At 38.0% G+C, this 15,237-nt stretch overlaps 1 protein-coding gene across 1 annotated transcript in view; it reads left to right on the top strand.

The window, feature by feature from the left end:
* The window catches only part of KDM5A (lysine demethylase 5A), a 51,080-nt gene that overhangs the window by 12,709 nt on the left and 23,134 nt on the right, over positions 1-15,237 (top strand). Inside the window, exons 8-17 of the mRNA XM_069807655.1 lie at positions 2,909-3,067; positions 5,449-5,568; positions 6,686-6,844; positions 8,461-8,642; positions 10,434-10,596; positions 11,421-11,540; positions 12,769-12,963; positions 13,071-13,252; positions 13,527-13,651; positions 13,902-14,052. Coding sequence (XP_069663756.1) covers positions 2,909-3,067; positions 5,449-5,568; positions 6,686-6,844; positions 8,461-8,642; positions 10,434-10,596; positions 11,421-11,540; positions 12,769-12,963; positions 13,071-13,252; positions 13,527-13,651; positions 13,902-14,052 — 1,556 coding nt within the window. The remainder of the gene's footprint in view (positions 1-2,908; positions 3,068-5,448; positions 5,569-6,685; positions 6,845-8,460; positions 8,643-10,433; positions 10,597-11,420; positions 11,541-12,768; positions 12,964-13,070; positions 13,253-13,526; positions 13,652-13,901; positions 14,053-15,237) is intronic.

The raw sequence follows: 15,237 nt of genomic DNA, 5'->3' as shown, positions 1-15,237 counted from the left end.
TCCCCCCCCAGATGAATGGTTGAACACTGCAGGAGGTGATACTGTTATGGGAAGAACGAACAGTATTTTGAAAAATAATTTATGCTCTAAGTTTCTGTTTTAATCTTTCGGACAGGAAGGATGTTGCAACGTGAAGGTACTTGTTGATCATGGGTTTGAGGGCTTGCTTTGCGACACAGTTCTTGCAAGCCTTCAGTTGCTTGCTTTCTATTTGAGCTCCCCTTTGTAGGACAAGTATAATATTACTTGTCTTCTTTAAAAGATACTTTGAGGTGCTCCAATACTTCAGGAGTTTGTTTTTTAGCAATTCCAGCTTTCATGTCTTTTCTGTTGAGTTTAAACTAGTCATTATACGAGTCCATGCAAGAGAAACCCCTAAGGGCAAAAATGAAATGTTTAGCGCTCTGATGTTTAACCGTGGAAAAGCAGTATATGGTTGTTCTTAATGTCTTTCATAGCATGTGACTTTTTACTTTTAAAATGTCGTAATTCAGCATGTGTATCTAACCATGAATGAAGATGCATGCTTTTAATGTCTTAAGAATTAGACTCTTCACTAATAATTCAGCTGTTCTTTTATCTTAGCCTGAGAACACTTGCAAGAGCTTATTTTAAATTTCAACCATTGAAGGCCAAGGCAACTGAAAGTCTCTAGTAATGATATTTTTATATGTGGAAGTGCCTCCTGGGGGGGGAAAAAGTGGGAGAAGTTGGATATTTAAAAAACAGATCATTGTGCCATTGCAGTTAAGTTAGAATTTGTATGACTTGAATTTTTTCAGTTGTGCTACTACTTCTGAGTATATGGTGGTCCTAGGCTGTGTAAGTGTTGTGACCATTTTGTTTAAGTATGCTTTAATTTTAAAATATTTTATCTAGTTTCTGTTTCTTTATAGAAAATTATATTTGTTTACTCTTTCCATTTACTCTTATTTATAAGAGAAAGTGAAAATACTGTAGTAACAAGTTTTGAAACTGTATTGCTGTAACTGTAATCTTGTGAATTTCTGTGACTTAGTATTATTTTGATTCCACACTTTTTTTATACTTGGATGAGAGATCTTCAAGGAAAGCAGTCTTTGAAGTACACAGGTGATACATTAGCCTTGTATAACTTTTGTCTGAAAAATACTGTGGTGCAGTTTTGTTTATACTTCTCCCTCATTCATTTATCTTTTTGTGAAATGCTAACTGTGAAATAAAATGCACTTTTTTCTTTTTATTCCCTCCTCCCCTTGAATCCATATAGTTATGTATCATCATAATCTGACTCTGTTTTGTTCCATGGCTAGAAGGCTTATTTGTGGTTATTGCATAATCCCTGATCTGCTTGTTCTGAATATCTATTTCAATGCAGTCTTTTTATTTGACAAATCATCACTTGGGTTAGCATAAAGAGTGCATATGTTAATATGAATTTGGAGAGAAAGTATTATCAGTGATAGGTAACTAGGGAGTATCATAGAACAGCCTCCTCTTATGATCGCCTTTTTACTGCATGTTTAGTTTTGGGAAGAGAACCTGGAAATGTCTGCTAAGGTACTCTCCCTCCCTTCTACATAAACAAAAGCAACTGGTTTGGTGTTTTAGACAGACTTGATATTCCATGAGGGTGAATGTGTGGATTTTTTTTAAAAAGGGGAATATTATATGTCTCTTAATAGAACTGCATGATTTTTTTAAAACTATTTCTTAAGAAGCCTGAGCAATTTTCTTAAGTGTATTATTGCATAGCTAGGAAATTGCATACCTAACTAGGCTGGTGTAACTAAGATGGGGTTGACATCAGGTATTTAACACAACTGTGTGCACCTAATCAGCTGAAAAGCACATGTTTCTGTGACATCTTCATGAAAATAACAGACACCCAAAAAACTACACCACTGCTTCTGTTGTTGTTATTTTGGGCTGTGTGAAGGAAATATGCATAGCCTGAGTTGCCCAGTGACTGATGGGAGTAGCAGCAGAATTTGGAGCAAGTATTATTCATGAAGTTCAATGTTCTTAGGAAAAATTTGTATGTAAGATAATTATTTAGCTGTGGTAAAGTAATACACAGTTTCCTCATTTAGATGATGTTACAGATCTTCATTAGTATAGTAAATGTTTATATTAAATTGAAAGTCCTTTGGATAATACAGGAAGCAACAGCAAAGAAAATGTCAAACCTGTTGATAAGGTTTTCTCTTTAGTCTCTGAGAATATCTCCCAGTCAGTGTTGTTCTTGTTGAGAGATTGTCTTGGACAAACACCTGCGAAAATTGTTTGCTATTGCGTTGGGATTAATACTTCTCTCTTACCATTTGGAGTTTTTATCCTCTATTTTGGAGAAAATGAGAAAGAAGTTGGTACCTTTACATGGAGTTTCCTTCCCTTCCCCTTGGATTCTTAGATTGAAATCTGTAGGTTTGTGGGTTTTGTTACATCTTCTCTTCCATTGCAAAGATAGTCACTGTACTGTTCTAAGTGATGGCATGTATGTTTCTGAAATAGTTTTTGGAGATTTTCCTCAGTCATATGCTCTTTGTAGGGATTTAGTTTGAATTGTTTTCCATAGGCCCAAAGAGAGGGAGAGCATGAAGTTCTAAAAACTGTAACTTCCTCTTTTGTCTTAAAATAAAGTAAATGAGATGCTACTTCGAGTTATATAGAAAACAATTGTCCAACTGAACTGGATAGTTATTTTGCAGTACCCAAAGTCCTCCTGCCCCCCATGTATTACTGCTTTGGGAAAATGAAGTGTAGTTGTTCATTATCAATGCTTCTCAAAAACCAGTGGAGGTTGCGTTGATGTTCATATATTGGACTTTAGGATTACATCCTTTGTTCTTTAGTTTAAAGAAGGCAGGTTCGGGATGAGGAAACTTTTTGTAACTTTTTTTCCCTATTTTTTCTTTTTTCTCCACAGGTTGATCTGTATGTTTGCTTATTCTGTGGCAGAGGAAATAACGAGGACAAACTGCTTCTGTGTGATGGATGTGATGACAGCTATCACACTTTTTGCTTGATTCCTCCTTTACCTGATGTACCCAAGGGTGACTGGAGGTGTCCGAAGTGTGTTGCTGAGGTACAGTTCAAGAACTACTCAAGCTTTGTGTGTATACTTGTGTTCCTGGAAAGATCAGAAGGGCAGTTCAGCTCAGTGCCATTCCATCTGGGTAGAAGGCATAGTTTTGTTTGGAATATTGTCAAGATGAGCTGTGAATCTCCAGCTGTTCTTGGTTGATGAGCCTTAAGGAGAGAGAAATGTTCCTTCTAGAGCTTCAGCATAACCTTTGTTTATTAAACAGCCATATGACAGCTAAAACTTTGGCCTTTGTATGCTAAGAGCTGAAACTCAGTTTGATAAATTGGTAGTGGGAAATTAGGGTGAGAAGTAGGGTTGTGATAGGTGTTTCAGCATAACAATGAGATTTTGTAAACTATGATGTCATCAGTGTATGTGATTTGGGCATAAGAGGGAGCTTTGATTATTGGCAAGTCATTATGGCATTGTTCAGAATAGCTTGTGGCAGAAAGTGGAAGAACTGATTGAAAAATTTGTAGCTATTTTAGATTTGGTTTATACTGAAAAAGGAGCTGTTGAGGCTCTGAAAGTGGAAGCTAGTTGAATTTCATTGTTCAAAAAAGAAGAGCTACCAAGTTCCAAGAGATGACTGGTCAACACCCTAAGGGCAATTAATATCATTTGATTGGCTTGGTATTTGTCTTAAGAAAACAAATTTCACAAGCTCAGGAAATTGGTAGATGTAGGATTCAGAGAAAAAAGCTTACTGTTTCTAAATCTGTAATTTTGTAACTGGCTTTAACTTCTTAGACCCTGTTTTATCCAAAGGGGCAGTTGCGCACACACATGTATATGCCTATTTCCCCCTACATCTGCCACACCCTTCTGCTGTTTTCTTTATGGTGGTGTATGAATAGTTGTGCAGCCACATAATAAGGTGGATCAGCTCTAACCCTTCACCGAGAGAGAGGGTTGTCGGATGAACTCAGGCAAATGCTGCTGTGAGAGAGGTGTAAGTTCATAGTTACAGGCAAGGGAAAAGATGCAACAAACCCTTTGGGCTGCCGCTCACAGGGTGGATTAAGCTGCCTGTTTATTGTTCCCTTCAAGAGAGTGCAATAAAAGAGTATTAGCAAACTACAGCAATCCAATGTGGAGTTAATTTAGAGAATATAGTAGTAAATATAGTGACTGCAGTGGTTTAAGAATGTGGAAACTCACAAGAAATTTCACTGCTACTACTGCTAGTAAAAACAGGGATATGTTGTTCCCAAGGAAAAAAATATGCATATAGGGACAAAATCAGGAAAGTTAAAGTGCCAAATAAGTTGTTAGTAGCAAATGATACAGAAATTACTTGAAAAATTCTGGAAATACATTGGAAGTAAGAGGAAGAAGGGAAAAAACATAGCTATATTATGTAATGGAGAGTAAACAAGTAACAGCAGAAAGATCTTTGAAATGCTCAGTAGTGCTTTTTGCATCAGTTTTTACTTTAAATGTTAATTGTGCGCAGATGCTTAATGTAATGTTAACAGCAGGGTGCTGGAACAGAAGCTAGGAAGAATAGGGTAAGGGCTCTTTATATGTATTCAGGTCAGCGTTGTTTGACAGTGTTTGCAGAAGTTGTAGATTCTCTGTTGCAGGCTCCATTTAAGAACTACTTTGATAAATGTTGGGCATAGTCTAAGGATAGTTCCTCTCAAAGAAAAAGAAACTACTGATCTTTTGAATTCCTTTCCATTCCTGTTTCTTTATGACTGAACAGCTGACTGTCAGATAGTTCTGTGTCATGTTCGTGTTCAAATATGTCTTGTCTATATATAAACATTGTGTCAGATACAAAGGATTCTGAAAAGGATGCTGTAGAAATGCGTGGAGAACTAATACTTTTTACACTCTTGGATGAATGGTGATAGAACAGTGGAAGACTTGCAGGTTTTCTGTCAGATGGGCCATGTCTGTAGTTAGCTATGTTGCATTGTTTTAATTTCCTTCTTCCTCTTTCCTCCTATATACCTTCACAGCACCAAATCCGTTGATGATTTGCTGACTTGATAAAACTGAAGCACTTGCAGAGTTTGTTCCTGTGCAGTTATTCTGCAAGTGCTTGAATCCAGTTTGTCTAAGAAACGTCTTATGGTTGTCTAAGCATCTTGTGCAGTGTCTTACTCTGGCTGGCAGCAGTAGATTATGAAACTTAGTTTGGGACAGGAAAGCAGAAGTGTGTAGCATTGGGATTTACCATGTTAAATTAGCTCCTGTACAATTAATTCTGTTCTGTTTCTGTTGTGGTAGGACTTCCGCAGCTGAGAAAAGCACTCAAAATTGATAGCTTATTGTGTTTGGTAAGGACTCTGATGGACACTAGGATTTTTTGCTAAAGATGTAACTGTAATAATCTGCTGCAGGGAACAATATTTTTATGTTCCGTCTCCTAGGAATGCAACAAACCCCGTGAGGCCTTTGGATTTGAACAAGCTGTCAGGGAATATACTCTCCAGAGCTTTGGTGAAATGGCTGATAACTTCAAGTCTGATTATTTCAACATGCCAGTCCATGTGAGTTTCAACTTCTGTTGTGATTCCTTGTAGGGGAAAAAGAGGTTCAGCTGATACTGGATTTTTTGCTGAGGCATCTTAGCTTTGTTTAAAGAGGGACCATAAGCTTCAAACATGTAAACAAATGATTTCGCTTTCTGGCATCTGGTCTCATTTCAACTTCATTTCACCCTTTTCCTGTGACAGATAGCTAGTTTTATTACTTTTTAGGTTATACCTTATTGGCCGTACCCTAGTTTAAAGTTCTTGCCCTTTTTGAGTAATTGAACCAGGTGTCTTGTTCTTGTTTGGCAAAGGGGTCTTTCTCCTGCCCTTCCTATGGCTTTTGTCATGGTTTAGTTTGTTCAGAGGAGAAATCATTGGTTTCCTCCCTGTTGCAGCCTTTTCTTGCAGACAAGTCAGTAGACTGGGTCTGTCTGATAATCACTTTTTTTTTTGTTCTGCATCTCAGCAGCATTTTTAAAACTTGCATTTCTGCTTTGGCACACTTCCGCAATTCTGCTGTCCTGTAGACTACATGCAGTACCAAACTCCTTCTCCTCTCAGGGTTCTTTGGTAATTTATGCATGTTCTTGCTAAAGCTTCTAGCTTTTAAGGACTCCAATTTCTGATGCAACTTTGGGACGCAGAGCAAAGCAAGGAACAAAGCTTATTTTACAAATAAGCTTCATAAATAAATGCGTACAAGTAAGAGTTGTAATGAACTATACGAAGACTACACTCTTGAACACAATTCTTTATCTGAATTTCCTTCCTGTTACTCAGAAGTTCTGGTCATTGTCCTTTGAAATAGTTTGGAATTTGCATGCTGTTCATTCTGTTTGCTGCTCGGTTTCTGCTGGCAGTCTCCTTCTCCCCCTTTTTTTAGCTGTACTTCTGGTAACCCCATCTTCTTTTTTTGTTCATTCCATTCTCTATGATGTGGCATTCTATTTACACTGCAGCCGCTTCTAAGGAATACAGACCAAACTGTATGACTTTGAAGAGGTGGAGGGGAGAGAAGAAGTGGCTTTGGCATTTGAAAATTCATGGGGGATTAGTAATGATTTATTGCTTGAATGATAACTTTTATGTTGGGTCTTATCTGCACATACCCTAATATCTTTTCTGCTTTCAGATGGTTCCCACTGAGCTTGTAGAAAAAGAATTCTGGCGATTGGTGAGCAGCATAGAAGAAGACGTCATTGTGGAATATGGGGCTGATATCTCATCCAAGGACTTTGGAAGTGGCTTCCCAGTGAAGGATGGCCGACGAAAGCTGATGCCAGAGGAGGAGGTGAGGAACAGGATATGGAAACTGACCCCATTATTTGCTCTGCATAGGATTTCACATTAAGAATTTATGTCAGAAATCAGCGTGGATTTTTTTCATGAAGAAACTGCTTAAGGCTTTTGCAGGCACTTAGCATTCCTCTTGAGCAGGGCATTAATCTGATATTTTAGGTTCTTTTACAGATCTGGTTGCTGATAGCTAAGCTGCTTTTCATGATTTAAGTCACACCTGTTTTGTATCACTTAATCTTAGCAGGCAAAGATGTGCAAATTGTAACAGTATGTCTGAGTATGAGGAGACTGATAAGATTTTTTTTTCTTTCTTGTTCCAAACCTTTTTGTTATAGAGTTAGCTACAGAAACATGATTCTAACCTCCTTGGGAGGTTCATAAAAGGTAAAACAAACTAACTGGATTTAGCTTGTTTCTCTGACTGTGCATACTGTAAGAATGAAAATATGTACATACAACATCCTACTATAGAAAATTTTATAAAGAACATCTGCTAAGTATATTACCTATTTTCCCTCAGACCTTACTGTAGCATGTCAATTTTCTGGTGCTTATATGTTTAAATTCAAACAAAATGAGAGTAAAGGTGTGGTTTCATGATTACACAGCCCCAAATCAATTCATACTGCTCACTGGAAGAGGTAATCCTGCTCACTATTTTCTTCCACCCATACCTGCACCTTCCCACCTGTACATTTGTTGGCTATGTGTAGCTGCTTAATGAGTCAGAACTGCTTGTTGATCTATCTGTATGAAAGTAGTAATTTTAAAAAATATTTTCTAGCCAGATCACTTAAGTCATCTGACTCACTGCATTGTCTTTATCGTGTCAGAGCAAAGGAAACAGCAGGAATGTGTGGCTGAGCTGAGGGTGTGATGAGTCTTTTCGGCATCTATGGGATATGCCTAAAATGACATTCACATGAAGCGTGAATCTGTGTTAACAGCTTTTTTTAAGGTGGAAAGTAGACTAATGTTAAAGCACAGTAGTGAGCTTTTAAGGCAGTCTGTTTGGATTCTAATTTTTTGTACAAATTGTGTGTACTTGAAAGTAAAGGTGGGATTGCTTAGTGATGCTGTCTTCTCAGAAGTGAGTGTGTAGGAATTTCTTCTCTTCAGAAAACTTTCTGAAGTAATATATAAAGAAGATCAAGATAAACTGCAGTGCAGTAAAGCAGATTTTAAAAAAGCTGAAATAACATAAGTTTCACTGCATTGTTTACAATCTTAAGTTATCCTATTTTATTGAAGACTTCTATCTTTTGTTCTTCTATTAGTGTTGCTGGTATTTTGTTTCACCAGAAAAGTATGAAACCTATAAACTTGGGGGGAAGAATATCAAAGCCTATGTATGTAAGTCTTGATCCAAAGAAGATGGGTTACGTATGTTGAAATACCAGGACTGGCCTTAAATCTTAGTCTGATTAATTGCTGACTAAGGTATTTAAGAAATTATTTCCTAGTTTTGGTGCTTCATTGTTGCAGAATATTACCCATTGTCTACTATAGAAATGGATAGGCCGATCTCTTCCTTTGCTCTTTCCTTTTCTGGAGTTGGTGTCTTTACATTCTTCTGATTTGTTCAGAATTTTCTCCTCTTTTTGGCAGGATTATGCGCTTTCTGGTTGGAACTTGAATAACATGCCAATTCTAGAACAATCAGTCCTTGCTCACATCAATGCAGATATCTCTGGCATGAAGGTACCTTGGCTGTATGTAGGGATGTGCTTCTCCTCATTTTGCTGGCATATTGAAGATCACTGGAGCTATTCCATCAACTACCTGCACTGGTATGGTCTTTCCTTTGTGCATCTACCTTGCACTGCCCTGTTTGCTGTTAGTAAATTTGTAGTTCTACTTGAAAATGCCTACACGTGCCGATGACATTTTTAACCAAAAAGCTAAATTAGCTGAGCGGTCCATATTCTTAGCGGAGGCTGATTAAAAGCGACTACAGATACTGTTTTAAGCGCTTCAGTGTTTTTCATTAACTGATTAAATATTCTTGTGTTGCAAAAAATCCAGTGTCACTGTAAGATCATGCTTTACAGGCTCACATGTTTTCTAAGAAAGCTTTTGGTTTTGAACTGAGTTACAGTTCACTGGTTCACTGCTTTATGATTTAAAGTTGGTATGCCCATATGCTGGAAATGGAGGCTGCTGCCTAGTGGCTTACACAGGCATCAGAGTTGCCAGTTCAGCAGCAGATCTATGTATACACAGAAATACTCCTAGTCAAGAGAAATTTGAAAGTAGTTCTGACTTTGAGAACAGCCCTAGAAGTGTTCTGGTGTTCAGCTTTCGTGTTCAAAAAGAAGAATTGTGACAGATTAACTATTTGCATTGCAGTCTTTCCAGTTCATCAGGCTCAGTCATGGTGGATGGAACTGGGGGGAAGGAGGGGAAAGCTGTGGGAAGCACCCCTTTAGAATAGAAAGGTTACTGTACATCTGGTAAGGATGAGTTGATAGTCTTTAGACTGTGATTGCATATTTCTGGAGAAGCATGTTTACTAATAAGATCTGAATTAATTTATTTTGTTTCGAGTTCAGGTATTGTCCTCAGCATGCTATTAACTAGATCAGTATGTGAGGGTTTTGTGTCAGCTGGTGAATTCCAGCAGCCCAGATGCAGAATAGTAGTTGTTTACTGGGGTTTAGTAGCTGTGTCCTACCAGCAGGTGTCACTGAAGCCTGCGGGAACGACAGAAAATGCTGCATTGTGTCTTATCTAACTTTTGGGATGGTTGATGCCAAGATTATTAATACAGTTACATTGTGCTATGTGAACGGTTTCATATATTTCAGCAGACTACTTCTTGTAGTTCTTAATAAAATAAAATTAAAAAACAAACATGAGCACTATAGATACTAGATCATTACAGTTCATTTTGGTTAAGACAGGACTGGAAGGACTGGAGTAATATGTTCTCAGGTAATATTCTGTTTAGTTTTGGTCTTGTTAATCTTTTTTTTTCCTTGTACGTAACCAATTCATGTTACCAGGCATTTTTTTTTATCTTAAGAGTCCAGTGGACCACTGGTTTTCAGTAATTGGTTATGTATATTAAAAGGATTGCTTATATGTCATTGCACTGTCTGGTGTTTTATTCTTTCCACTTCTGTTTAGTTGGTATACTATTTCATTGATTTCAGGAATACGACTACTCCAAGCCTGATTGAGTGAGTGAAGGAATACCATGATCTCTTCTCTCTTAAACATTAGCTGTGACGGCCAAGGTTTTGTTTGTTAAACTTACTTTATTCTTCCTAAAGGAAAATAATTGCCCATTTTTATCCCTTTAGAGCATGGTAAATGACAAATATCTTCCACGTTAGGCTTGTCATGGCAAATCTGCTGTCAGGTATGTTCAGAATTCTGTTGTAGTGTAATTGATTTTTCAGATTAGAATGATACACCCTGAAGACAACGGTTGTTGATTAAAGACATTTTTGTGTCTATGTGCAAAATATTTGGCTTGTGTGGACAGTGGTTCTAGATTTGAGGTGTACTTTGCAGTTGGGTAGCACTGTTACTTTCCTTTAAGCAATGTGTTTATTACTGTGGTTGTGTTTTGTTAGGGGAGAGCCAAAGACATGGTATGGCGTGCCCTCTCATGCGGCAGAGCAGCTAGAAGATGTGATGAAGGAATTGGCTCCTGAGCTATTTGAATCCCAGCCTGATCTCCTGCATCAGCTGGTCACTATTATGAACCCCAATGTGCTGATGGAACATGGTGTACCAGTGAGTAGCACATGAGCATTTTTTACATAAGTACTCCTATGCGCTCTCTTTTTTTCATTCTGTGCCAGATTTGTGTAACAATGGTTTGGCATAACTCTGAAGAATTTTTATGGTGGATATTTACATATTCAATTCATTAATTATGGGGTGTTTTTTAAAGCTATTTTCTAGAATCTTCCCTAGACTCACCATGAAATTTAAATTATCTTATATCAGAAGTGAGTGTGCCAAGCTTTTTACATAAAATCTTATAGAACAAGTCTACATTGTGTTACATTTAATTTTTAATTAAGAAGATCCCCACCCTGCCATAGCAGAAAGTTTGTGAAATGAGTTTAATATCTTTTGACAGTACAATACTTGTCTTATGTTCAGTAGAAATCTCAGCATTACAAAATGCTTTTTTGACCACAAATAACTGGCTGCAGACCTTTAAGCAGCAGTCACTATAATTTGCTTTTGTCTTAGGATAGATTGCTTCCCTAGCAAATACCCCAACAAAGCAAACAATAAAGAGTTTCCAGAAGCTTTTGCACTTTGTGGTGGATGGATTAAATAATGATAAAGAAACATCGCTTTTGTGATTCATAAAGTGAATTTTCAACCGTTGGCTTATATATTCAGCTTTTTTGAGCAAGGCTATAAATTGAGGATTCACTTTAAGAAGACAGAACCAATCTTTACCACTTTTGGGTTAGGTACCTTGCCTGTGGTGTTTTATAGGTAAAGTAAGTGGTGTTCAAATGTCTTGTAATTACTTGTGTTAAACTCTCTTGCAAGTTTCATATTTTTCCTTTTTTTTCTTTTATCCTCACTTATATTAGGTATACAGGACCAATCAGTGTGCTGGGGAATTTGTTGTGACCTTTCCTCGTGCCTATCACTCTGGATTTAACCAGGGATATAATTTTGCTGAAGCTGTGAACTTCTGCACTGCTGACTGGGTCTGTTCTTTTGTATACGTTTGCTATGTCTTTGCTAGGTGACCTTTGCAAGGAGTGTGTTAGTAACTTAATTATCTGAAGAATAGTCTTTTAAGTTACATAGTTTGTTTTATGTTTATAGTTCCTGGTACAACAGTTAAAGACTGATGTGAGTTTGTGTTACACAAAATAATTTTGATGAGCACATAATTTTAAGTAGGTCCAAACTGAAATTTTGGCACATGGTCTTCCTTTTTATGTATTGTTCTAACCAAAAAGTGACATATCACAGTACCTTTAGCTAGTATTTCTGTGATGCCTCTTTCTGAATTTGATACACATTAATGTACTGTCTTGAACAGCTGTTGTCATTTGAATGTTGGAGGTAGGCATATAACAGTCTTTTGTTCTCTTTTTGTGCCAGCTCATTTTGTACCTTTTTAATTATATTAGTGCTTGTCCTAAGAGCCATGCCACACCAGAGCATAGCTTACGTGGATTCTTCAGTAAGCTGTCAAAAGTGTGTCCTATCACTGTCCAGGGTTTACAGTTGGAAGTTACCATCTCATTTGTAGTTTATCTATCTCTAACTTCTTAATACCTTCAAACAGGAATTTTAGTACTTAATCAGATAATTTTATTCATTCATCAGAAAAATAGTCTGCAGGATTTGCAGTGTGTCAGTGTTCTTTTTCTCTCCTGTGCTCATGATGTAATCTGTGTATAGCCTCTGTGAAAAACTGCTAAACTCACAGCAACCATGTGAAATTTCCTTTGCTTATGCAATATGTAACCAGAAATCTGTAGCAAATTCACCTAGCATTTTAAATTTTTTGCTTTAAAAGGCACAAAATGAGTGATATCAATTTTGGTTAACTCTAGGCATCTTGTGGTAAATGTCTATGTCCAAGCATAGTAATATCCAGAGGGCAATGCATTCACCTCAGCATAGACCAGATGACTTCTTTTTGGTGCCAGTTTCTTTCCACTGGAAGTAAAAAGAGCTTAGGATAACTCTTAAACTTGTGCCTGAAAGTTAGGCATGTAAGGTTATGCCCCCCCAACATGGATATTGTCTTTTTCCTCATCTGTGATGTGATTTAAGGTTGTTATAATTGGCTCTGTCCCATAAGATACAACTCTCTTAGTCTCAGTCTTTTCCCAGATTTTGTCAAAGGAAGGAAAGTGGGAGCTAAGAGATCGTCTTGAAATGTCTTTTCCCAGAATGACAGATGCTGGTTTTTTGTAGCTTCCTATTGGACGTCAGTGTGTGAGCCATTACCGAAGGCTAGGACGTCATTGTGTTTTCTCCCATGAAGAGCTGATCTTCAAGATGGCTGCAGATCCAGAGTGCTTGGATGTTGGGCTGGCTGCCATGGTCTGCAAGGAGATGACTCTAATGATAGAGGAGGAGACACGGTTAAGGGAGTCTGTTGTACAGATGGTGAGTAATCAAAGACAACTCTTACTTTGCTTGCAAAAGAACTTTTGCTTCCCCCTCCCCCTGCCTGGCTTAGAGTTTTTTAGCAAGTGTCTAAATTTTTTTGTTAGGGAGTGTTGATGTCTGAAGAAGAGGTGTTTGAACTGGTTCCAGATGATGAGCGTCAGTGCACAGCTTGCAGAACCACGTGCTTCTTGTCAGCTCTTACATGTTCCTGTAATCCTGAGCGTCTTGTATGCTTATACCATCCATCTGATTTATGTCCATGTCCCATGCAGAAGAAGTGTCTAAGGTACACAGGATTTTTTTTTCCCCCCACTTTTCTTCCATATCCAATAGTTTGCTGCAGACCAGTGACCAAACATAACATTTGGCTATACTTCTTTCTTCCTCTATTTAAGGAGTATTTTTATCCTCTTTGCTTGTTTCTTGGTTCCAAGGCAGAAGGTATTATATATGTTCTGTCTTTCTGGCTTTGTTGTAGCTGGAAAAACTTGATATAAGCAATATCCTGGCTTTTGTATGGGCATTGATACTCTTTCTGTGTTTTTCTTCCATATCTCCAGGTACCGGTACCCACTAGAAGACCTTCCTTCTTTGCTGTACGGAGTGAAAGTTAGAGCACAGTCTTATGACACTTGGGTCAGTAGAGTTACAGAGGCTCTGTCTGCCAATCTCAACCACAAGAAAGGTCAGACTTCTATCGTTCATAGTAGGATGTCCTGAAACTCCTACATTTGTTCTGTGTTCTCATTTAATGAGAGAAACACTGTGTATTGTTTAGTGGAAAAAAGAAGGGAGCTAATCTGAGAGTGTAATGCAACTCTTAATTGTGCATTTCAAATTGAACTAGCCTGTTGGAACCTTGATTGAAGGCCTTTGAAGCAGTCTAAAATTGCTTTTGTTTTTGCATACAAATTATTTATGTACTGTTATTACAGATGTGATTGAGCTGAGGGTAATGTTGGAGGATGCTGAAGACAGGAAATATCCAGAGAATGATCTTTTCCGCAGGCTCAGAGATGCTGTGAAAGAAGCAGAGACCTGTGCTTCAGTAGCACAGCTGCTTCTGAGCAAAAAGCAAAAACACAGGTAGGACAGGCATTTTTTTAAGTTTCCATCTGTCTGTTTTGTTACTTGATTGGACCTGGAAATGTAAGAATGCTGAGGTCTCACTGCCTACTAACTTCTTTCAGTGTTTCCTGTCCTTAGTGCTGTGACTTATTGAGAGGTAGAGGAGGCAGATATGGTGACACAAAGGGCCAAAAAAGTGGACTTGGTTGGAAGTGTTAAACATACTGTTTTCAGCTGACTTATGTACTGAAATGTGAAATCCTTTGGAGAAGTTGTCTTGTTTGATTGCTGATCCGGTATTTCTCTGAATGTGTGGGAGAGTTGTAGGGAAAGACGAGGAAAAGTCTTGACATGAATGTTTATATTTTAGGTGGCATGGCTAAGTACATAGCTTAAAGCTATTGAAAGAAAATCTGCTAAAACATTGGATTGCAAAGCAAAATGCTTGAAAAGTAGGAAATACCAATTACGATTGGTGAGGCAAGCACAATTGTATCTTCTGGTACAGCATTTCTCAAAAATATAATTTTGCCAGCTGTTCTCAAGTTGCAGAATGTGTTGTCATGCTGGTGTAGTTACTGGAAGATGCAAAGGAAGTGTGTCTTGCCAGCACTGACTGGGACAAAAAGATCTTGGGGAGCAGAACAGTGCAGAGAGCAATAGTTTGAGCTAGTCTTTTCCTTCTTGGGAAGGACCATGGGAGGCAGTGATGTGTGGCTGAAAAGTAGTGGCTTGCCTCAGTGACTTCTGGCAGTTTAGTTGCCTGTGTTGTCTGCTTGCCTGTGGCTGCTTCAGTGTTAACTCTGTCCCCTGGCCCTACCTCAGCACTCTGCTGGATGTGTCCCCTTGTTCTGTTGTCACAAACCTTCAGCAACATGTTCTTCTCTCTACTGTGCATTCTGTGCACTGAATAAAAGTCCCACAGAAAATCATTTGATCAGGTGACAGTACTTAGTGTGCCAGAGGTGGTATGGTAAACTTCTGTAGCTTGCATTTCCTCTGCTAAGTATAAAATTTGGCTTTGTAGTTGGTTGGGTTTTTTGCATGTGTAGTTTTTGTGTATTACTTAAGACTTTTCGAGGGAGGCAGTAAAATGTAAATCCCTTGTTAATTATAATACCCAACTTTGCTACACAGAACATAATGCATGTCATAATTGCTTGAATTTGAACACTGAGATATTAGTGTTACACCACAGACGCA

Source organism: Haliaeetus albicilla, chromosome 19, assembly GCF_947461875.1.
Source record: "Haliaeetus albicilla chromosome 19, bHalAlb1.1, whole genome shotgun sequence".
Lineage (NCBI taxonomy): Eukaryota > Metazoa > Chordata > Aves > Accipitriformes > Accipitridae > Haliaeetus > Haliaeetus albicilla.
Note: the sequence above shows the minus strand (reverse complement) of the source record. Positions and strands in the feature narration are given on the sequence as shown.